This window comes from Trichechus manatus, unplaced genomic scaffold, assembly GCF_000243295.1.
Source record: "Trichechus manatus latirostris isolate Lorelei unplaced genomic scaffold, TriManLat1.0 scaffold00048, whole genome shotgun sequence".
Lineage (NCBI taxonomy): Eukaryota > Metazoa > Chordata > Mammalia > Sirenia > Trichechidae > Trichechus > Trichechus manatus.
This window is the reverse complement of record NW_004443984.1, coordinates 12,484,413-12,508,542: the sequence shown is the minus strand read 5'-3', so window position 1 is coordinate 12,508,542 and position 24,130 is coordinate 12,484,413. Positions and strand designations below refer to the sequence as shown.

General features: G+C 53.4%; 1 protein-coding gene across 3 annotated transcripts in view; it reads left to right on the top strand.

Annotated features, from left to right (window-relative positions):
- ARHGEF10L (Rho guanine nucleotide exchange factor 10 like) overlaps nt 1-24,130 on the top strand; it is a 126,218-nt gene that overhangs the window by 89,086 nt on the left and 13,002 nt on the right. For all 3 annotated transcript variants that reach the window (XM_004377199.2, XM_023732148.1, XM_023732147.1), the window contains one exon: nt 23,607-23,781. In XM_004377199.2, the coding sequence (XP_004377256.1) occupies nt 23,607-23,781 (175 nt within the window). The remainder of the gene's footprint in view (nt 1-23,606; nt 23,782-24,130) is intronic.

Sequence of the window (24,130 nt, the reverse complement as noted above, 5' to 3'; positions counted from 1 at the left end):
GCACCTAGCTGTGTCTCAGGGGTTGATTTGGATCGAGTTTGTTGGGAAGCAGAGGGGACCTGAGAGCCCTGCCCACCGCCCCACCTCGCTGGGCGTCTCAGCCCCAATATGCAGCCCCAGGGCCTCTGTGAGGGCAGGGCTTTCCCAGGGGAAGGGTCTTGCTTGCACAGGACTGCGATCCTGGTCCTGGGTTGTGTCTGCTGCTGCCTGTGGGGGCTGGGGTCCCTGTTCTCAGACGTGTACCCAGGACTTGTACCCGTGGGGCCTCAGCTGTGCTAAGGGTACGGCCACTGTGGATACAACTATCTGGGAGGTTTTACACTACGTGGAGATGGAGGCTACCCGGCTCCTGCCTTGGCCCCTTGCGATGTTGCCCTTGCCTCCAGCCCCAGGGAGGAGGGCCTGGGCCTGGGGTTGTTCCTGGCTCAGCTGGGCCCATGCCTGCCACTGTCCAACAGCACTCCTTACCCCCTGCCTTGGTCACACCCAAGGCCCATCCTGTGTGCTGGCCTGAGAGTTGGCCATGACTCCCTGAGCAGTATTTTCATCACCTTTACTATGTTTATTTGGGTTAGCCATTGGGAATTAGCTGCCGCCAGGCCCAGAGAAGGTCCCTGGGTAGAGCAAACGGTTTGCTCTCCACTACTAACCTAACACTTGGCAATTCAGACACACCCAGTGGTGCCACGGAAGAAAGGCCTGGCGTTTTGCTTCCATAAAGATTACAGCCAAGAAAACCCTATGGAGCAGTTTTACTCTGTAACGCACGGGGTCACCGTGAGTCAGAGTCGACGACAACTGGTTTGGCTGTTTTGGTTTCAGGCCCAGAGTGGTGCTCTGAGTGTGGACTCCTGGTCCGAGCAGACGGGAGCCTCCAGGTGTGCTGACTTAAAGGGCTGGGGTCGTCCTTAGCATCTTCCTTTGCCCACTCGGTTATCTCTTACACAGCCATGAATAGACTGCTTGCCAGCTAAGCGGGAACACAGTGAAGTCCTGGAATGGTAAAATCATGGATGATCAGAGCTGGATCTGAGGTGATACCATCCTCACTGGACAGATGGGGAAACCGAGGCCCAGAGCTGACTGGGTGGGACCCGAGGCCCCACATTAAGCTCTCGGGCTCATGACCACCTCTTTCCCCATTCTCTGTTCTCTAGTGTTTGTTGAAGCAAAGGTGTATTTTTTGGAGCTCAGCAAACCTGGCTAGCTGGGTGCTTCTGTGATGACTCACTTGTGTGAACGTTAGTTTACCAATCTGTAAAAGGGAAACAGTTGTTCCTTCCTGGAGTCCTCTTTCCCACTGAGTGAGCTGATGCATGGAAGCAGAGTGCCAGGGGTACTTGATTAGCGGCTCTTGCTGTCTCCTCTGAGGACCACTGCCCAGAGTCTTCGGTGGGCATCAGGAAGGGCAGGTGGGGTTACTAGAGCCTAGCACTGGTGAGGAGTCCTTAGTGGTGCAAATGTTAACATGCTCTGCTGCTAGCTAACCCAAAGGTTGGAGGTTTGAGTTCACCCAGAGGTGCCTCGGAAGAAAGGCCTGGCAATCTCCTTCTGAAAAATCAGCCGTTGAAAACCCTATGGAGCACAGTTCTACTTTGACACACATGGGGTTGTAAAGAATCGGAATTGACTTGGCAGAAACTGGTATTGGCACTGGTAGCCCTGGCAACCCTCACTGTGGATCCAGGGGCCTACAGGAATGGAAACCCAGAGTTTCTGATTTCTGGGTCCTATTTCTCTTGAGGGGAGCCCAAGAGCAGGGACTGGAGCAGCTGTAGCCACAGACTACTTTCCCAGCTCCTGGTCCCCTTTGGGGGGCTTCTCTATCACTCCCCTCCAACGGCCTCTCACCTCCATGGCCTTCTGAGGGGAAAGCAATCAGGCTGGCTTTCTTAGGTCTTGGATCCTTCCCTCCCCCATGTCCAGCCTGGGTCTCAAGCAGGAAGAACGATGATGCTTCATCTCTGACCCCTCGGCCTGCTCCCCCTGCAAACCCTCACCCAGAGTGCCCCTACTGTCCTCACAGATCAGGAGCCCTTGATCTCCCCTCTGCTGATGCCCTGGCAAGGCTCTGACTCAGCCCTAAGAGGGGAACAGTGGGAACAGAGGTGCTCAGCCAATGGCCCGCTGCACTGGGCTCCTCAATTTAGGGAGACCCAGCCCCTGCCCTTGGAGGGCCTCCAGTCTGCTGGGGGAGGCATGGCCTCTCACTCCAGAGAGCTCCCAGCCTGATGGGGGAGGGCCCAGCCCCTGCCCTCGGTATGGAAACAGTCAGCCCAGAGACGTGAAGAGGCCCCAGGCGAGAGAGGATGAGATGGGAAGATGCAGGCTCCTGAGCTCCCTGTTGGCCAGAGGACGGCCTCAGTGCTGCCAACAGGGGAAACGGTACACAAGAGGGAGGAGGCAGCCGAGGAAGCTTGGGAGGCAGGATGGGAGCTGAGAGGGGTTTCCGAGGAAGACTCTCCCAGGGAAGGGGTTGGGAAGGCTGCAGGACCCAGAAACCACAGGCAGGGAGGCCATGGGAGTAGAGAAGTGGTCAGCAAGGAGATTGAGGGAGGGAGGAGGTGAGGGCAGCTGGGCCCCACCAGGCCATCCCAGGCCCTCCTGGCAGTCCCTGAGCTCCCAGCAGGCTTGGAGGGGGAGGGATGGCGGGGAGGCATCAGCAAAGGCAGCAGCCCCATCACAGTCCTGCCACACCCCACCTCCACATGCTGTGACCGGTCAGCTGGGCACCCTGTTCCCTGGGAGTGTGGAGTTCTGGGGGCAAGCTGCTTCAGATAGGTCCAGGCTGTGCCTGTGCCAAACTGTGCAACTTTGGACTAGTCACCTAACCTCCCTGGGCCTCAGTTACTTCATCTGTAAAATACAGTGGTAATAGTACTATGTGGCATTCTATGAGGACCGATTGCAGAGTCATAATGAGGGGGGTACTTGTCCCTGGGCACAAGTCCAAGGGTGTGCTGGATGAGGTGCAGAATGACATTCCAAGGTGCCACAAATATGAAAGGTGCCTTACTGAGGCAGCTGGACGAGAAGAGGAAGGCGTTTCTGCTGACTCGGTTGCTGCTGTCGTCTGTTCATCTTGAAATTGGGGAGGGCAACTTAAGAGATTGCCCCGGGCACCTGAATTGGGAGGGAGGGCGCAATTTAGAGATCGCCCCTGGACGCTCATTGCCCTCGCTCTGCCTCTGACTGATTGAGGACATTTCTGTGAAAGGACTATGTGCCTGGCACACAGTAAGTGGTCGATGAACTTGGGTTATTTACCTGCCTAATTGTAGTTACCTAAGTTAAATCTTTATTGCTGGACACGTAGCATATTTGGAAAACCACATGGCTCTGAGGATCTGAGTCACCAGTGGGTGTGGGTGTCTGTCCACACTATGGACCTGTCACACACACCCCCTTCCCCCCCACTGTAGGAGAGGCTTTCTCTTGCAGACAGCCATCCTCGGAACCCGAGAGACAGATGGATGAAAGGAGGGACAGGGTCCCGAGCCAGTCCTGCCCCTCTCATACCCCGGTTTTGCAGACCTGGCTGCCTGCTCCCTCACTCATGAGCTCTGCCCCAGCCTGGCTGTCCAGCACAGCCACAAGGCTCCAGCACAGCTACAATGATTTAAGATTAGTTTTGGGCAAGCTGTTCTTAAGAAGGGGATCAATATGGCCTTTCACCGGCTTTGCACACTGTGGAGGGAGTCAGGAGGCCTGTGGCTGTGGGGAGGCAGGGAGGGCGGCAGGCGTGGCGAGGGTGGCCGCCGCAGTGGGGCCAGGGGAGCAGGCAGCCAGGGAAATTGGAAAGTTTCTGCAAGCGTCCTGCGCTGTGTGGGCGGCTCACCTTCAGTACACACAATCACTTGGCACAGTAACAAGGTGATCGCCATGCATATTTAACGCAGCTGCGTTCCCAGCTTGGGCTAGAGGAACCAGTGGCCTGCCTGAGTGCTGAGCTCTGCAGACAGCTGTGCTGGCTGCTGCTAATTCCGTCCTCTCTGCCCACCACGTGGCCAGTCCTGGGCTTGCAAGTGTGCCCATGGCCCGGCACCTGCAGGTCAGTGCCTCACGGGGAAGGGGTGCTGTGATTGTCTGTGGCACTCCTGATTAGCAGCCATGAGTCACATTCTCTACCAGGCTTGAGAAAGCCCCCGCCCCCCGTGGTGACTGAGATACTTAGAGTCGGAAGCCACAGCTAGGAGACCCTTGAGGGTGGTGCTGCCTTGACTGTGTGGCTAGTGTGGCCCTGGCTCAAATGGGAAGACCTAGGGGCTTAATCTAGTGCTTGTGTTAACTCTAAGGAGTTGTTTCTGATTTTTCCCATCCCCGGGGAGTAATAATAACCAACGTATACTGCTTAGTAGGGCTCTGGTGGTGCAGTGGTTAAAGTGCTCACCTACCAGCTGAAAGGTCGGTGGTTGGAGCCCACCAGCCACTCCGAGGGAGAAAGATGTGGCAGTCTGCTTCCATAAAGATCACAACCTTGGGAACTCTGTGGGGCAGTTCTACTCTGTTCTACAGGGTCACTATGAGTTGGAATTGACTGGACAGCAGTGGGTTTTTGGTTTATTACTTAGGCAGGACCAGGCATGGGTCTAAACACTTCACATGTATGAACTCATTTCATCCTCAAACAACCCTACGAGATGACTCCTGTTACTATTTCCACTTGACAGTTGAGGAGATGGGCACAGAGAGGTTAAGTAACTTGTCCAAGGTCACAGAGCTACAGAGAGAGGGGGCAGAGTCTGGATCTGAGGCCAGGGCTCTGGCCCCTGAGTCTCTTCACCTCCGTGCTGGCTGCCTCTAGCAGGGGGCTCTGCCTTCTTTGGGCTGCCCCCGCTGTTTTCTGTCCCGCTGTGTGAGACCCTGGGGACCCTCACTCATTTGTGTGCTTGTTTTTTCCACCAGCATGTCCTCCCTGGTCCCAGCGGAGGCAGCGCCTTGCTCATCTTTGTTTCCCAGGGCCTAGCACAGTGGGTGGCAGATGGCAGGTGCTCATTAATAAGTGGTCATGGTAGGCAGACGGATGGATGTACCTAGCACCCCCCATCTCCCAGGTGGGCAACATCTCTGTGTAAGCTGCTGCTGATCTGGGATTGAATAAGACCCAGTCCAGCCCGTCAGAGCTCAGAGTCCAGTGCAGGCAGACAGACCTAGGACTGTCGGATTCATCCCACTGTGATGAGACCGGGGGAGAGCTCAGGCCCAGTGGCGACTCAGGGGAGGTGGAAGGGGGACAGGAACAGGACTGACCTAAGAAGGGTTTCTGGGGGATGGAATTCCTGAGCTGAGTCTGGGTAGATGAATTGGAAAGAGAGAAAGAGGCGAGAGGACATGGGGAGGATGCTCCAGTCAGAGAAAGCAGTGGGAGCCAGAGGCATCACTGGGCATGGGGGACAGTGAGTGGGGTGGACGGCTTCACAGTGTGGGCTCTGAGCTGGGCCTGGGCCCGCCCTGGCCTCTCTCATGAGGGCCCCTGAGCCTGGACTCTCCACTGCCCAGCTGGCCCCTGCTTGGCCGCCCTAACCAGTGTGGAGACTTTCACCTTCCCCCACAGATCTGTGCCCACTGCTGCGCCAGCGCCCAAGGTCTGTTTCTGGGTTTTGTGTTGCCCCCCAACCGCTTGTTCAGCTCCTTGATCCCAGCAGAGGCAGCAGCGAGGCCTGTTAAATAATAATTTTGCTCACCAGGGCCTGTGTCAACACCGCGTCCTTCATGTTCATTATCTAGATCGCCACCTTCAAAGTCTAATCCAGTTGTCTGGAGTTCATTTTAACCAATCGCTGGAGGGGGACGCTGGCTGCGGAATGATTGTTGCATCTTAATTTAAGAAAAAACTTACTGGGGACAGGCTGGCAGGAGGCTCGTGGTGTGCCGGCTATGCTCTGCTGAGTCGGGTGGTCTGGGCACCAAGGCAAAGCCCCTCCCTGATGCGGCACATGGGCCGGTGTCCCCATCACCCCAGCTCGTGGGAGGGTGGCTGTAGGGACAGGGAGAGGTGGTGGAGACCGGGCTGAGCTGTGAATGTGCATTATGCTGTTGGAGCCTTGCAACACTGCAGAGAGAGGGCAGCTGTGCCCATTTTACAGATGGGCAAATAGACTAGAAGCCAGGTGTTTGGCTTACAGTCTGTGGTCACTGCTCTACAGCCAGGCTGGACCCTCTGTTGGTCTTTGAGCATGCCAAGCTGCTTCCCACTGCCAGGCCTACACTCTGCTGCTCCCTCTGCCTGGAACACTGTCCCCAGAGAGCCTCCCTTGTCACCCAGGTATCAGTGAGGCTGGCCCAGCCACTCCATCCAAGTCACCTCCACCCCAGGCACACTCTTATCACCCCCACACTGCTTTATTGTCATCCTTGCATGTAGCACTCCCTGGAATTATCGCCTCCATTGTCAAAGTCCATCTGCACCCACCAGGGTGGAAGCTGTATGAAACGGGGCTGTCTGTCGCTCTTGCTGGTGTGTCCCAGGGCTGGGCACCATGCAGCCTTTCAGCCAGAGTTTGTGGAGTGAATGTATGGGCGCCCTTTTTCCTACACACCGGTGCCTCCTCTTGAAATAGCTGCGTACAGCAGGCTGCAGGGTGGGGCTCGAAGGTGTGTGATGCTTCGGTAAGAGTTCTGGGTGGAAGGTTCCAAGTCCGGGCTGGCCAAGGCTCAGGGTGGGCTGGGGCCTGTTGGGGGAGCTTTCCTAGGAGGAATTGTGCCTTCAAGGAAGTAGGGCAGAGAAGCTGCCCCTGGAGAAGGTGGAAAGGAGTTGGGTAAAGAGGTCGTCAGAGGGTCTGTGGACAGTAGAGATGGGTCCTGCCTAGATGGCAGCCACACCACAGGGCAGAATGAGAGTCTCCATGCTGACTTTCAGGCAAGGACCTTTTCTTCTGAAGCCATGAGCGATGGATGGACAGGTGTGGGTGGGACAGTCATGTCACACGAGGGACCAGGTCCGGCCCCTGACCTTGCCTATGTGCTAGCCTTGAGGTGTTTCCATGGCAACTCCCACCATCCCCAGGGCTCAGCTGAGCAGATACTGAGCCTGCCTGGTGTAGCTGCAGGAGCACGGGCCCGAGCGTGGAGCCTCTAGCCCTGCCTAGACAGTCCCGGGCGCAGAGTAGGTCGCATGGGTATGTGGACACCGGCCTGGCTTCCACCTCGAGGGGCTGTTGTTAGGGTGGGAAAACCCCTCTCCTGTGGGATCCCAGCTCCCCGCCCGCCTCAGGGAAGCCTGTCTGAAACCCTCTACACACACACACGCGCGTGCACGCACGCACGCACACACACGCTGGGTCACCCCCGTGACTCACTGACCGGGTGGTATCTATTCCTTCCCAGCACTCGCCACAGCTGCATGTTGACATTTTGGGCATGGTGGTCAGATTAACCCGATCAGAGCTCCGTGGGGCAGGGCCACATCCAGCTGGAGTCCATTGCATAGTAGTTGCTCAGTAAAGGGTGGTTCAGGGGCAGAGGGCAGCCCTAGGAAAGAGGCTCTGTCTGGGTTGTTTCTCCTAAGTGTGGAAGGAGATTGGGGGTGGGGGTGCTGCAGGACAGTTGACCGAGGGCTTGAACAGCTCCCCAGGCAAGCAGATGAAAGGTGCTCACCAAAGCATGCTCCCGTTAACAATCCCGCCACCCTCTGCCTCCAGCTGCTCCACCTCCCGCTGCACTCCTGCGTGGCCTCTCATACTGGCACTAATGCTTTTTGTTACCACACATGACAGAGAAGAAACATCCCTGGGTTCCTGGACACCAACAGTCCCCAGATTTCCCTGGGCCCCCACACGTACAGCCGCCTTCCCCACCCCTAATTTTCACGTTTAGTGCCCAAACTTAGTTTGCATGTATTAGCTGCTATAAATCTATCATAACAGTGTGACACGGCATGAATAATGCATCGCTGGGCTGTATTAGTTTTCTGTCTCCTCTCTTATTTATGACACAAAATGGGTGGGAATTTGCAGAAGCGGACTCCGGGTGCAGGGCTTCTTTGGTAATGGCATGCAAATTGGTGTGAGGGAAGAGATGCACCAAGTTCTCGCCATCCCAGGAGCTGCCAAGGGAAGTGTCCAGCGGTGTGAGCGGGGTTGGGGGTCACGGCACGGACACTCCACGGAGTCATCTTTGCTCAGCAGTTTTGTCTTAATTATTTTTTAGGTGTGTGTTGTTGTTACTAAGGAGTCTTGGTGGTGCAGTGGTTTAAGCTCTCAGCTGCTAACCGAAAGGTCGGGAGTTCAAACCTAAGAGCCGCTCCATGGGAGAAGGATGTGACAGTTGGCTTCTGTAAAGATTTACAGCCTTGGAAACCCTGTGGGGCAGTTTTACTCTGTCCTGTAGGGTCGCTGTGAGTCAGAATCGACTCAACGGCAGTGGGTTTGGCTTTTGGTCATTGTTATTTTTGTCATTTTGTTTTGTTTTGTTTTTAACAGTTGGCAGGTGAAACTTGAGAAATCGACTTTTTAAAGATTGTGCAGACTTCCCAGAAGGCTCCGAGAGTAACAAGTTTAAAAGGAGCGGTAGCGTTTTCCAGCAGCAGGAAGAATTGAGGTTAGATGCTCAGAGAAACTTCGTTTTAGGAAGCTTGTGAAGAATAGAAAGCGGAGGGTAGTTCGGGAATCCTGTGAGGTCCCCTTCCTTGGAGAGCGTCAAGGAGTAAATCTGTTTGGAGTGGCTCAGGGTTGCAGTTCCGACTCTGCTCCGAGTTTCCTGGAGTTTTTGAGGAGGCATCTCGAGGTTGGTCTTGTGGGGTAAGGGATGGCTCCGGGGTAAGGCTTCAGGCGCCCCTGTCTTCAACTGGAAGAGCTCAGATCTTACCTGTATTGAATATTTGGTCTCCCCTGGAAGATTTAGGTTGATGAAAGGACTTGATAGTTTTAAAAAAACAAACTTTGAAGCCTTTGGCACAGGAGCAGGTCCTGTGAAGCTGTGACTAGCAGCAGGACAGGAACTGGAGGAGAAGAGGGAGGAGGAGGAGGAGGGCAGACAGAGACCCTGCTGGAGAGAGCAGACGGCCCTGGAGGGGAGGAGGGGGTGGGAGCAATTCCCTACGCCCCGTTGATCACACTCATGTGTCTGCCTCTTCCCCTTTCTTGGTCTCACACACTAAACGCTCACGGAGTGTCCCTGCCTGCCAGGCCCTGGGGACACGGTAGGGTGGGGGAGATGCCCAGACTCCTGTTAACAACCCCATGGGATGAGCGTGATGGAGCTGGGGGCCAGGACTAAGGGAGCAAAGAGGAAATGGCAGTCCTTTTGGGCTGGGACTGCTCAGACCCCCTGCCCCACCTAGTGTCTTTGGCTGTCAGTGTCCTGGCTTCCCTTCATGAACTCTCCCTTTCTCCCCAGCCCTGCCTGGTCACTTGCTTCTCTGAGCCTTGCTGCAGGATGGGGGCGGGGGTGGGGACGCAGACACCAAAGGAGAGCTGCCAGTGCTTCTGGAACTTGGCAAGGTACGAATAGAGCCCCAGGGAGGGCTTCACTGAGAGCCAGGCCGGGAGTGGATAGAATGGAGGCCAAGAGCATGAGCCCAAGGGCCAGACTCTGGGGGTGACTGTGGGGCCTCCCTTGTTGGATGGCTCAAGGATGAAATGAGCTCATGCATGCAGAGAGCTTAGATCAGCGCGTGGCACTCACTGTGGCTCCGGCAGTACTCACGGTTATGTGACCGTCATCTCATATGCCCAGGAACTGGGCTGTGGGGAGGGGTCTGCCGAGGGGAACCTCCACAGGAGGCAGTCCCGATGCCCCTGCAGGCCTTGTCTGAGAGGGCCTGGATGGCAGTCAGTGTGGGCTGGGGAGCTGGGCTGGCTGGTGTCGGACCCTGGTTCTACCACCTATTGCCTCACTTTCCCCACCTGTGGCTGCTAACTGAAAGGTTGGTGGTTCAAACCTACCAGCTGCTCTGTGGGAGAAAGATACGGCAATCTGCTCCCGTAAAAGATGGCAGCATTGGAAACCCTAAGGGATGGTTCTCTTCTGACCTATAGGGTTGCTATGAGCTGGAATGTGCTCGACAGCAATGGGTTTGGGTTTTATGACGTTAGAACTAAGCAGCTTGGTGTACATAGAGTTCCCAAGGCTCTGCCTGGCGGGGATTCAGCACGTAGATGTTAGCGGGCATTTTATTATGATTTCAGGACCTGCTCAGGATATCAGGGACCACCCAGTAGGGGGTGGAGCCAGGATCTCGAGTGTTCCTGACACCAAAGCCCCTGCCCAGTGCCGCCTTCCTCCGCCCGCTCTCCGTGGCCATGGTCTGTTGTGTCCTGTGGGTGTGTACCCAGCGTCATCCTCCTATGGAACTGTAATTTGTTTGTGAACAGGGACAGTGCTATGTCCCCTCCAGATTATCCTGCCGTGGCACCGGGTGGATGCTGAACTGATTTCCTGCTCTCTTTTGCTTTCCTTCTCCCCTCTTCCTCCCACTCCCTCCTTTCCTCCTGCACCAGCTCTCCCTTCAGGCTCCTAGCTACCCCAGTGCCCTTGCCATGGCCTCCCACAGCCTCTGCCTGTGCCCTCTGGGCCAGAGTGGCCATTGGGCTCTGAAGGGGCTCATGACCTGAGGCGAGGGACTGAGTGAGGGACCGGCTGTCTGCTCCCCGAATGCCTGGGTGAGAGAAGGGAGCTTTGTAGTATGGGTGGCGAGACAAGACCAGAGGCAGCACAAGTCCGCCTGGCACAGAGCACATGCCCTGGACAAGGGGACTTGTCTGCTGGGACAGTGCCTATCGGCCCCCCGCACGTGCTCACACTCTTCCACGGAGCCCAGGGGCCTGGGAGAGAAGTGAGAAGGTGGCTGAATGGTGGGCTGCGCTTCCTGGAGCAGGTGTGGTGAGACTGGATGGGTGGGTGTGTGCTCCTGAATAGAGTAAGCAGACAAGTGGGTGTGAGAATGGGTTGTGTGTGTGTGTGTGTGTGTATGTGCGTACATGTGTACACTTGTGTGCATACATGTGAGAGGGAGGGAAACTGACCCATGATATTAGTATCATATATGTCCTTGACTCCTGGCTTGAGTCCTTTTGACAGTGTCCATTTGGGACCTGGAGTCTGGGTCAAGCCAGGACCTCCTAGTCCCTCGCCCCCTGGAATGGCTGCCACTATCTCCCCAGCAGTCAGGTGTGGATTTGTGTATGGAGACTGAGAACTAACCATTCCTGCACCTCTCACCTCCACCGTGAGCGGGAGGGAAGGGCAGCTGCCTTGGCCCAAGCCAGCTCACCTGTGCTGCTGTGACTCAGGAGTCTGGAGGCCTGCTGTCATGGTGACAGTCATCCCTCTGTTGGTTAAGCACGGGCAAATGGTGCTGAGCAGATTTTCTGTGAAGGTGTGGGGTCGGGGATGGAGTGCCTGGATTTTCAGCATTCAAGCTCACTCAGACGAGGCCTGCAGGTGTGACCATGCCTTACTCCACAGAGCACCAGGGCAAAGCCGAGCACCCACAGGGGCACTTAGGAACATTTCCTGAGCTTCATGCCAAGGCTTGGCCGCTGGAGGATCTTTCCAGAACAAAGCTCCCACCATACCTGACCCTGCTTCTGGGCCTCCCAGGCTGCCTTGGCCCAAAGTCAGGGACCTCCCAGCCTGTATTTGGTCTCTCTGCCTGTGGGACTCCCCACTTCTCTACCCCCTAAGTGGTCCCAGTTCCTCGCAGGCTCTGTCCAGGCACTGTCAGGCCTCTGAGCCTTTGTTCCTGCCGTTCCCCTGCGGAACGCCCTTATCAGTCCTCCTGTTGGGCAGAATCTTACCGACCACTCAGACTTTCAGTCTCTTTCTATGCAGCCTGACTGCCTCCCCAGCCAGTTCTTTGCCTCCTCCTCTGTGCTCGCTTCACCTTTGGCTCCCAGCTCCATCACCTTCATCCCATGGAGTCTGAGCCGCTCCCTTACCACACTGTGTCCCCAGGGCCTGGCAGGCAGAGCAGCTCCGTGAAGGTTTCATGAACACATGAAGCCAAGGAAGGGGAAGAGGTGGGCACACGCGTGTGATCAGCAGGGAACAGGAATTTACTTTGTTGGTCAGTGAGCTACTACTTATTACACTCCTACTGGGCACCAGGTGTTCACCTCGAAGCCTTATTTCGTTTTTGGTGCTTTACTCATGGGTGTTAAATGTATTCAGAGAAGCAACCTCAGTCCTGCTCTCTTTCACACACGTTCTTTGTCTCTTGCTCTTATCTTTCTCCACCTCTGTCTCTCTTTCAGTCTTGGACTCTCTCACCCTTTCTTGGTCTTTTCTTGTCTTTCAGCACCCATTGATCTCTCTCTGCCTTCATGCACTGGTTTGAGCCCTCTCCCTCCCTCCTCTCTGCTGATCTCACTTTCTGTCTCTCTGTCTCTGTGGCTGTCTCTGTCTCTCCCTGGTAGGGTGTCCACCCTGCACCCTTCAGTCCCCCCAGCCCAGGGGAAGGGTCCTCATTCTTGGCCCTGGGCTCCAGCAGTGGTCCCCACCCTTGTCGGCCTGCCCTCTGTAGGGGAGTGGGGGTCACGGGATCGACAGAGACCACCACCTCGCCACCACCACTGAGTTAACGCTTCCTGAGACCCCCTCCCTCCAAGGCTGTTCCAAGCTCTTTGCAAGTAGCAACTCGTGTAATCTTCCCATGTGGTAGTTGCTATGATTACTCCCATTTTAAAGCTGAAGAAACTGAGGCAGTCAGTGGTGGAGTGGGGGCCCACAGCCTGCGGCCTCTCTCAAGCAGTAAGTGGATAGCATGGCCTTTTCAGGCAATAGTAAGTGCCATGAGGAAGGTGAGCCACACACACCTGAGCTCAGCTGTACTGTCGCTGTTGTCCAGCCCTGGGCAGGTCACCCCCCTCCCCGCCCTCGAGCCTCAGTTTCCTCATCTGAACAGAGGCTTAGTGGCTGTACCTTCCTCAAGGCGGTTGCAGGGATTCTGTGAGCTCAGGTAGGGCGAGGTGAGCACAGCCCAGGCATGCACAGGTGCGGGAAGATGAGCATCCCCCTCTCTCTGCTGCTTGGTCTTCATGTGTCCTTGTGGTGGCTGGGGCAGGGGGAGGCAGCAGGTTGTCCCCTCCTCCCCTCAGATCACCCCTGGCACTTGCTTGCTACTGAGGGCAAGGCTCATAGCAAAGGTGTTTGGTGGCCCCAGGTGGCCGGCAGCTGGCCCACCCTCCTTAGGTGTCGATGCTGGAGAAGAAACGCTAAGCTGGCTCTCATGATTCAACAAAACAAAAGGAAATTAAATAGGACTAATGAGGAGAATATCAATGGCTCACACTTGGAGATCCTTTTTATATTGCCCCCAGAATGGCCAGATACACGGATAGATTTTAGTTTAGCTCAGTTTTTAAAGGCAAAACGTCATTGGTGCGGCCGTAGCAGACCCTCCCTGCAGTGGTGCGTTCTGTGTGCCTTGGTCTGGGTCACAGTTAGTCTGGTGAGGGGTCAGCACCCTTGTCTGTGCCCACCTTTTTATGTACTTAGTCATGAGGAGGCTTTAGTGTGGGAATGCTTAACTTTTTTTAGGCAAGGTGGGGGAGTGTGCCAGGGTGGTTTACAGACCCTTTTTGAGATGTTGGCAAAGACTGTTGACCATCTTTCTAAAAGAACGCACCAAAGACACCACATTTTGCACAATGAATTCTAAAATGGATTGTTGATGTTCAGGACTGGCCATCTGTCTTGGAGCTGGGATATCCATCCCTCCTCTGTCCGTCTGTCCCTCTTGGGCTCACACGGTGGCCCTGAGCTAGGAGAGCCCAGCATTTGCTGAAGTCTCTTTTTAGACAGAAATGACCTAAACCCCACCTTGCAGAAATGTTAACTGACCTGCTGGTAAGAGGTGGAGGTGGCACCAGATCTTAACCTCCCTCAGGAACGCGTCAGGAAGAGCAGCGCTGCTCCTGGTACATGGTCCCTTGGCTTCCACCGGATCAGACATGGAAGGCAGGAGGGTTTAGACATCAGACGGAGCCCTGGAGTGGTGTCTGCTGTGGCTTGGGGACAGAGTGTGGGCTTTGGAGTCGCATGAGAGTGACCAACTGCCCTAATTTGCCCAGGACTGACTGGTTTCCTGGGAGGCAGTACTTTCAGTGTCAAAACCAGGACAGTCCTGGGCAAACAGGACCAGTTGGTCACCTGAGGTTCGAATTGTGGCTTCTCCAATTTCCTAGCAGTGTGACTTGGTGACCGTCATTTAGCTTCTCAGTTTGTTTCCTCGGCTGTAAAGCATTGATAAGAATAAGATAGATTAAGTGAGGGAAGGGAGTTGTTGTGCTAATTGCTTTTAAAATCCTGCCCTCTGCATACGCAGCGCTGCACCTCGGAGCGTGACCTTGGGGTCTCAGTTCCCAGCCCTTCCCTTTGCCAGCAAAGTGACCCACATGGCCTGTTTCGTGATGCTCTCAATTTCTTGCCTGTTAAATGCAGATGGAACAATGGTGCCCACCTCTCAGGTTGCTGCGGCATTAAGGAGATGTGCTGGCAAGGTGGTCCCTGAGCGGTACAAACAGTTAGCACTGAGCTACTAACCGAAAGGTTGGCGGTTCAGAACCACCCAGAGGTGCCTTGGAAGGAAGGCCTGGCAATCTACTGAGAGATCAGCCATTGAAAACTCTATGGAGCACAGTTCTACTCTAATACACATTGGGTCTCCAAGAGTCAGAATAGACTCAACAGCAACTGGTTTGGGTTTGGCTGGTGAGGTAATGTGGGGGGTGGTATATCTCTGGGACCATGACATTACTTCCAGGGACCGTTGCTTGCTCACAACCTGCTCAGTACATGGTGTCAGAGTCCCCTCTGAGACCCTCAGGGGAGAGCACTTGAACTTGGAGTCTGCAGGTGAGGCTCTCGTCCAGCTTTGCCCCTGCCCCGCTAGTTCACTCTAGGTGGCAGCCCCCCTTTCTGGGATCCCTGAAGATGAAGTGCACCTGTGAAATGCCCAGCCTACACTGCAAAGCCTGGCATGTGGTAGGTGCCTGGGACATCGTAGCTCTGCCACCTTCCTGCCCATAAGAGCCCGAGCGAGGCCTGGCGCTCCTTCCCAGCTCCTTGGCATCATCTTAGCTCTAATGACTTTGAGCGCTGAGCTGCTTGCCCTGGGAATTTATGGAAGCTGTGCAGAAGTGTCGCCTGAAGGCGCATAAATATTGTACAACTGGAGGTTGGGCTGTGTCAGCACTATTTGGGACAGTATCACTCACCTGCAACCCTCTGGGCAGGCGCCTGCAGCGGGGCTGCATAAGGCTGTGGAGAGAGGCTGAGGCTGGGCCTTGGGCTGGGGCAGTACCCCTGGGTGTCACCCCAGCTCCTCCGGACAAGCTCCTAACGGTGACCAGCATGTCCTGGGCACTCAGTTTGTGCTGGGCACTGCCCACTGACTCCTCATGTACGCCGTAAGGCAGGTGCTCTTTCTACCCCCATTTCAGAGGGGAGAGAAGACTGAGTCACCTGGCCAGAGCCATGCAGGTGGGAGAGGGTGGAGCAAGGGGTCAGACCCAGACCCTCGACTCTGGACCGTTAGCTTTTTTTTTGTTTTTAATAGCTGCCTCCCCCACCCCCGCATCTTTTTATTTCGAAAAAAATTAATCTGTAGGAAAGTTGAAAGAATAGTACAATGAGCACACATCCATTCTTCACCTAGCTAACCAACGGTTAACATTTTGCCATATTTCTTCTCTCCCCCATGTGCGCACCCACACACACACTTTATATTTTTATTTTCATTTGCTAGGCCGTTTAAAAGTCAATTGCAGACATTATTACCCTTCACTCCTAAATACTTCGGCCTGCCTGTCCTACATAACCACAAACCGTTATCACACCAAGGAATTTAACATCAGTATGCTGATATTAAATACTATTCATATGCATATTTTCCCACTTGTCCCCCAAAATACTGTTTATAGCTGTTCCTTCAACCCCATCCATGATGATCATACGTTTGCATTTGCTTGTCATGTCCCCTTTTGTTGTTCTTAGGTGTCACTGAGTCAGCTCCGACTCGTGGTGACCTTATGTATGACAGAACAAAACGTTTCCTCGTCCGGTGCCATCTGCATGATCGTTGTATGCTTGAGCCTGTTCTTGTAGCTATTGTGTAGTGCCTTCCAACCTGGGGGTCTCATCTGCCAGCACCGTATCAGTATCCTCTTGTGGTCCATAAGGTTTTCATTCGCTCATTTTTAGAGATAGATCACCAGGACTTTCTTCCTAGTCTGTCTTAGACTGGAAGCTCTGCTGAAACCTTTTCACCATGGGTGACCCTGTGGCACCTATGGCATAGCTTTCAGCATCATAGCAGCACGAAAGCCACCACAGTACAACAGACTGACAGGAGGGTGGTGGAATAGCAATATTACAATTGTCTAATTCTGTCATCCCTTCTGCATTTATTAGTTGTCATTCTTTAAAGAGGAATTTCACCCCCTACCCCGTTTTTTTACTATTACTATAAATTCATAGATTTTTTAAAAAATTCAGTGTGCTATAATCAGGACCACCATTATTATTTTTGATGCTCAAGTTGTCTCAAATCTGGCCAGTGGGGGCCCTTTGTACAGGCTCCTGGCCCCTTCTGACTCTTCCCCATAGTTCTTTGAGCACTTCCTTGCTTTTTGGGAACACGAGTGTCCTAGGCTCACCATGTATTTCCCTGCCCCAATCAGCCATTTTTCCTGGGTGCCCTATCTGGTTTCCTTGAGTGGGGAATAGTGTTTAGAGATCAAGATCCATTGTGCTCACTGCTACCGGGGGTCATTGCTTCTAGCCCTTTCAGCGGACAGAGCCAGGGAAAAACCTGAAGTTCATACTGATGCCTGTAATTCAAACCCGAGCTCGTAGCGCTTGCTAACCCTCTCTCACTCCACCCTTGACCCTCCTCTCTCCTGTGAAAACCTGGTTCCCACTAACATAAGTGTAAGTCAGCCATACCAAAGGGTGGGTTTCAGAGTCACTGACCCTACTACGTAGAATTCAGGATTTCTTTGCAGACTGTTTTGTCCTTCATCATAACCCACCAAGGGTGTCCAGTCCAAGTGCTGTGTTCTCAAGCTACCCAAGAACTCAATGGGTTCTTTTCTATGTGGGCACCACTGTGTTCCAGTAAAACTTGACTTACCAAACCAGGTGGTAGGCTGGATTTGACCGAGGGCCATGGTTTGCTGACTACTGGTTTGGAATATAATCCTCACAGAGCGGCTCTTGGCACAGGGAAGGCACCCAGTCAAGAACCCAGCCTGGACCACAGGGGCCGAGGGGGCGGGACGCCCGGGCATTCCGGAAGCTCAGGTGAGGGGCCTGCCAACACTGGTGGCATATGGGCAGGGGGCTTTCCTTAGGGATGAGGGGGATAGAGGTCTCTTAGAGGTAAGGCAGCCCTGGCCCCTGGGCTCCCAAGGCCAGCCAGGGGTTGGAGGAGGGGTCCAAGGTGAGGAATGGGAAGCCGTGGCCTGGGATTGGAGTGCTGGATGGACAGGGTTGGGAGGAGAGGAGGCTTGATTAGCTGACAGCTTCCTCAAGCAATTAATTCAGATCAAACAAGCCTGAGTTCCTCTCTGGATAAATGAACACCCCATGTTTGGAAAAGAAAACGGACAGTGAGGCTGATCTCCGCCCAGCTCATCAGGCATGAAGGGCTGCGGCCTGTGGTACTGCTGCCTGCCTCCACCCAAGGGCGCTGTGCTCAGCTCCCCTGTCCCCTCTGGGACCCATTGACGCTGGACTGTCTGTGTTTCTACCTGCTCCCTGCCCTGACCTGGTCTGATGGCAGGGGGCTCAGCCAGGGCTCCAGATCCAACACAACTCCTATGATTCAGGCTCCTGGTGTGGGGAGGGGTCCTGTGGGCAGGCCCCGCTGTTCTGGAGCCCAGATTTACGTGAGGCTGTGGGGCTGGGGCTGGAGCTGGAAATGCACTGTTGTTCTTCGCATTTATTCTAGCCCTTACCCCTACCCATCTTACCCCTTTGGGCTTGGCAGGTTTGCACAGGCCTGCTACAAACCCCTCTAGGCCTGGAGACAGACTCGTTATGCCTCTGGAGAAATGAGCCTCGATTTCCACTGCCGACTTCTCTTTTAATTAGATTCTGACAACAGCATGCAGGACTGGCTGGCTGGCTGCAGACGCAGGTGCAGCTTTCCATGGGCCTAGGCTTCTCTGCTTCTGCACCGTTTGGCTTTTGCAGAGGCAGGAGATGCTTCTGACCTTCCTGTAGGAGTTGGGTAGGAGGTTCACTGCAAGCATGGGAGCCTGCACGTGCCTTTCTTTCGGTGTGTGTGCACCTGTGTGCTCGTGTGTGTGTGCTACTTTAGGGGAAATCTGCAGACAGAGGAATTTGGCATCTCCCGTCCATCCTGCCGTCCCCATCCGGTCATGGCAGACACTGTGGGCAGTCAGATCTGTCACTTTTTGTTCTGGGCCTTATTGTAGTTTTTGTTGTTAGCTGCTGTCGAGTCAGCCCCCGACTCATGGCGACCTCATGTATAATGGAATGAAACCCTGCCCAATCCTGCGCCATCTCCATGATTGTTGCGAATCGGACTGTTGTGATCCATTGAGTTTTCACTGACTGATTTTCAGATGTAGATCGCCAGGCATTTCTTCCTAGTCTGTCTAAATCTGGAAGCTCAGCGGAAACCTGCTCAGTATCCTAGCAACACACAAACCTCCACTGACAGATGGTGGCTGCACATAAGGTACGTTGGCAGGGAACCAAACCCTGGTCTCCCACATGGGAGGCAAGAATTCTCCCACTGAACCACCATGGGCCTCAGCGTAGTCATCCGTAGTTGTGGTTGACGATTCCTTAGCTGGCTTTGCCCCGGCAAGGCCTCTCAGGAGGTTTCCTGTTTGAGCCAGGTGGACCGCCTGCCCGGGTCTGGACCGTCAGGAAAGTTGCGTGAGTGTGGGCTGGCTCAGGAAAATAACAGAAAACCAGTTGTGGTCTCCTTGAAGGAGTGCCCCTCTCAAGAGAAGAGAACTGAAAGCCAGTGCTGCAGGTTGTGGGCAGCAGCCTGGGGGCAAAGGCCGGAGCCCCCTCCCTCCACCGGATGGACCAAACTTGGCTTTGTGCAGTCCCTGAGGAGCTCAACCTCCATGGAATCCTGGAGACTTCTTGGCTTAGCCCCTGGGAACTGGCCTCCACCGGGCTGAGGCGAAGGGTACTGAGGAAAGAGGAATGAGACCCCCACCTCAGGAACCCCTAGTCTGAGCCAAGAGATACAGCGCTTGCCCTCAGTGAGCCTTGAGTCTAGTGGTCCATCTCAGACCCTGTCCTTGCCCCGGGGAGCCCCTGTTTTGATGGGGATGATGCCCCCCACCCAAGGGGTGAGCTGTGGGATAGAGCCTAGCCTGCTGAGAGCCGCCAGGTGTCTGGGAGGGGAGGGCCATCACTCTGCTTCTCCTCTCCCCTCCTCAGGGAGCCTCCATCTTCCTGTCCTGGTCCCCTCAGCCGATGGGCCCCACAGCCCTCTGCCTTTTCCTCCCTTGCACATTGCATACACAGCTTGGCCATCGGGCTGGCTTAGGAAAAGCAATTTCGTTGGACATCTCACAATCTTGCCCTCCCAGACCCCGTGTCCTGATTGGGAATGAGCACTGAGTTCCTTGGCTTGACTCCCTATGGAGAGGCCCCCCCCAAACTTCTTTTGCCTGCTGCTTATCGCGGTGGGAAACCTCGTGGTGTTGGGGCTGAGGCCAGCATTGCAGAGACACATTTCAAGTTTCTGGGGCAAGAAACCAAGTCTTGTTACTATCGTGTCTCACTTGCGGAGCCCACGCTAGGCCATCTGGGCTGGACCAGGAATCTAGCCGCCTGCCACAGCAGTCAGGCAGAACTTCATTAAAAGGTTAATCTGATGGTGTCACCAGCTCAAACCCTTCCAGCACTTAAGTAAAATCTAAACTCTTCACTATGAACTTGGAGGTGGCCCTGCACGATCTGACCCCTGCTCGCCTCTTGTACCTCTGCTTCCACCACTGTGCTCCCCTGACACTGACTTTCAATTGCTCAAGTTCATCCAGTGCATTGCTGCCTCAAGGCCTTTGCACCTGCTGTGCCCTCTGCCTGGAACACCTCCCCCATCATCCTAGGGCTGATTCCTGTATGCTGTTTACATCCCTGACTAAACGCCATCTACAGAGATTTTCCCCAATCACCCAATCACAATGGCTCCTCCTGTGTAGAGTCACTGTATGAATATTCGAAGTAAGCTTTCTTTGCTTATTTGTTTTGTCTCCTGCACCAGCAGTGTATGTTCCACGAGAGCAGACCCCTTGGTTGTCTTGTTCATCATTATATTCCCAGTTCCTAGAGCCATGCCAGGCACATAGTAGGGATTTAAGAGCATCTGTTGAATGAGTGAGACCATACTAGGCACTGGGCCAGTGCTGAGCTTTCCCTTGCCCTGTTCCCTACAATCCTCCTGGCAATCTCTATTTACAAGCCGGGAACTGAGGCCCAGGCCTATGACGTTATTGGGGAAATGAGATTTAACAGCAGGTCTGATTCCTAATACGCATTCTAGCCAACGTCTTCCTGTTGTCTTGGGCTTCCACTGATAACGCATGCTATTTATAAACCAAAAAACTGGAAAGGAAGAAAATTACCAGGTACTGTCACCTGGAACAGTCCTTAGTACACAGGTTTCTCCTCCCCGGCCCCTTCTCCTCCTCCTGTTTTGGATGTGACTTGTTTTTTTTTTTTTTTAAACACTTCCTACAGTCATCCCTTGGTATCTACGGGGGATTGGTTCCAGGACCCCCCACAGATACCAAAATCCAAGGATGCTCAAGTCCCTTATATAAAATGGCATAGTATCACATCATCCCATGTACTTTAAATCATCTCTAGATTACTTGTAATACCTAGTACAATGTAAGTGCTATGTAAATTTCTACATAAATAATGTGGAGTAGATAGTTAGATATGCAAACATGGCGTTCAATACTATGGAAATAGAACTTTGTCTTTTTTTCCAAATGTTTTTGATCTGGGGTTGGTTGAATCCGAGGATGCGGTACCCGCAGATAGGGAGGGTTAACTGTACTGTAGCATATTCCCCTTTCTCTGTGTTTATCACACAATCCCTGTAAACATAGTTTTTTTTTTTTAATTGTGGTGAAAATATACACAGCAAAACCTTCACTGATTCAACAATTTTCACATGTATAATTCAGTGACATTGATTACGTTCTTCATGTTGTTACAACCTCTGTCACTGTTCTTTTCCAAATTATTCTACTACCATTGACATAAACTCAGCGCTCCCTACGAAAAAACTCTCTCTTTCCCCTTCCCTCCTGCTCCTGGTAACCATGAATATCCTTCGGTTTCTGTATATTTGCTTATTTCATATAAGTGAAATCATGCAGTATTTGTCCTGTTGCCACTGACTGACTTCACTCAGCATAATGTTCCAGGTCCATCCATGTCGTGGCGTGCATCAGGACTTCATTTCTCTTTACAGATCAGTAATATTCCACTGTATGTAGGTACCACGTTTTGTTTATCCATTCATCTGTTGATGGACGTTTCCATTGTTTCCACCTTTTGGCTATTGTGAAAAGTGCTGTAATGAACTTTGGTGTAAAACATAGTTTGAAATAGATGTGGGCAGACCACCAGTCGGTACCAGACTTATCTGACCATCCCCAGTGGCTGGGCGTTGAGGTTGTTTCTAGTATTGTGTGCTTGAGTTGTCTGTATTTGAGTATATAACTGACTGTTGTTGATGGGATTCACATGTCCATCCGTTCATTCCTTGACCAAGTTTTACTGTGTGCTGGGCCCCTTATGAAGCAGGGGGATGGCTGAGGGGCCTTAGGCTCCATCTCTGTCCTTGGAGTCCATGGTCTAGTGCAGAAGGCAGCTGAGTGGAGCCATAAAGCAAACTGGTGTAGGTGTTGCTGGGCCAGACTGCAGAGGCTTGCTGGAGGAGTGGCCTGTCCAAGGGTGGTTGAGGCAAGCTTCATGGAAGAGGGACAACGCCTTGAGACTGAGTCTTCAGAGATTGAAGAGCTGTTCCCAGGAGGACAGGGGTGGTGCACATTGCAAACAGAGGTCATTGTGAAGCAGAGCATGGCCACATGGTGCATCTTGAATGTCAATTCGTGCCCACGCTTTGCTTAGCTTGGAGATGAGGCGGTAATTAGAACAGAGATGGGGCCTGGGATGCTGAATTCAAGAACTTGGACTTTCTCCTGCAGTGCTTGGGAAGCCTGACCATTTGTACCCTCTCTTATCTTAAAGAAGAGGGACTATTTTGGTTGTTGTTGTGTTGTTTTGTTTTGCTTTGTTTTGTAAAGTCAAAATCATCATTGTTGTTGTTGGGTGCCATCAAGTTGATTCTGACTCACAGTGACCCCATGCGACAGAGTAGAACTGCCCGATAGTGTTTTCTTTGCTTTAATCTTCATGGAAGCAGACCGCCAGGTTTTTCTCCTGCGAAGCTGCTGTGTGGGTTCAAACCTCCAATCTTTAGGTTAGCAGCCGAATGCTTAACCACTGTACCACCAAGGCTCCTTAAATTATACGTAAACCTGTAAAAAAAAAAAAAAATCAAATAGCACAGAATGGTTTATCCCAAAAGGCCGTTACCTCTCCCCATCCCCAATCCTGCTTTCTAGGAGAAAACACTTTCCACCAGTTTTGTTTTTAACGCACCTGGCATTTTCTCATAACTGTAATTGGTTTCCTCTGCTGCGTCTTGGTTTATCAACGTTTGGACATTATCTGTTGACTCACCACTGTGAGAGACAAGGATTTGGCTCACACTGCTCACTGCTCTCCCCCAGTAGTTCTGTTGGTTGCCTTTATAGCTTTAGATAATATGCATAAACCTCTACTTCTTCTCCCATGGACTTTTGGCTCTATCTTTCCCTTACGTGAGATGAGGATACAAAGTGTGTGCGTATCTTGCCCTTTCCATGTTCACTGATGTCACATTGTTGTTGTTAGCTGCCGTTGAGTCCACCCCTGATTCAAGGTCACCCCGATTCATGGAGACCCCATGCACAATGGAACAAGATGCTGCCTGGTCCTGTGCTGTCCCCATGATTGGTTTTGGATTGGACTGTTGTGATCCATAGGGTTTTCATTGGCTGATTTTCAGAAGTAGATTGCCAGGCCTTTCTTGCTAGTCTGTCTTAGTCTGGAAGCTGCACTGAAATCTGTTCAGCATCATAGCAACACCCAGGCTTCCACTGACAGATGGGTGGTGGCTGCACATGAGATGCATTGGCCAGGAATCAAACCCAGGTCTCCACAGGGAAGGAGAGAGTTCTACAACTGAAGCATCAATGCTCCCATCTGATGTCACATTGGTAGCTTGAAATTGGCCTTGTTAGGAGTATTTACACCATGGAAATTGGCAAACACTACAAATCAGGACTTCCTTTCCCCTCCCCAACCGCCTGAGAGCCAGTTGTTAAGCTTTTACCAACATACCACCACTAGACTTCTAAGGTTTCCTTCCAGCCCTGAGTTCAGGCCGAGGTCGGGTTAGCTTTGCTTTTGAAGAACATGGAAACAACTATTCTGGGGGAAGAGGTTTGTCCAGAGTGGGCCTGGGTGCCCTCAGGTCTTTGGGGGCTGAGGCTCAGCCTCAGAGGCTCTGCTGGCCCAGCACCAATGCCCCTCCCTCTGTGCCGCAGCAAAGCTTTGAGGCGCACCAGGACGAGGCAGTGAGCGTAACGCACATGGTGAAGGCAGGCAGCGGCGTCTGGATGGCCTTCTCCTCTGGCTCCTCCATCCGCCTCTTCCACATCGAGACCCTGGAGCACCTGCAGGAGATCAACATTGCCACCAGGACCACCTTCCTTCTGCCAGGTGAGGCTGCTGCTAGAGCAGCACTGGGCACCGCAGCCCCTGGCCTGGGAGGGACTGATCCTGTGGGGTAGGCTACCTCAGCAGCCTCATAGCAACCTTGGGTCACCTGGAGAACTGAACTCTGAGAGGGGAAGCCCCTCCCCAGGTGAGGGGGGCAGGATTTGGACCCACGGCTGCTCTTCCCGTTGTCTCCTGCTTCCTCTCCCACATCACAGCAGGCCGGGGCTCCAGGAAGTGAGGCCTCCGAGTCAAGTGTGGCCCCACGTCCATGCCCTTCCTTGTCAGTGCCGTCCCACACTTCATATTGACCAAAACTCCGATTCCGCCTCAAATTCTCTTAAGAATGAGG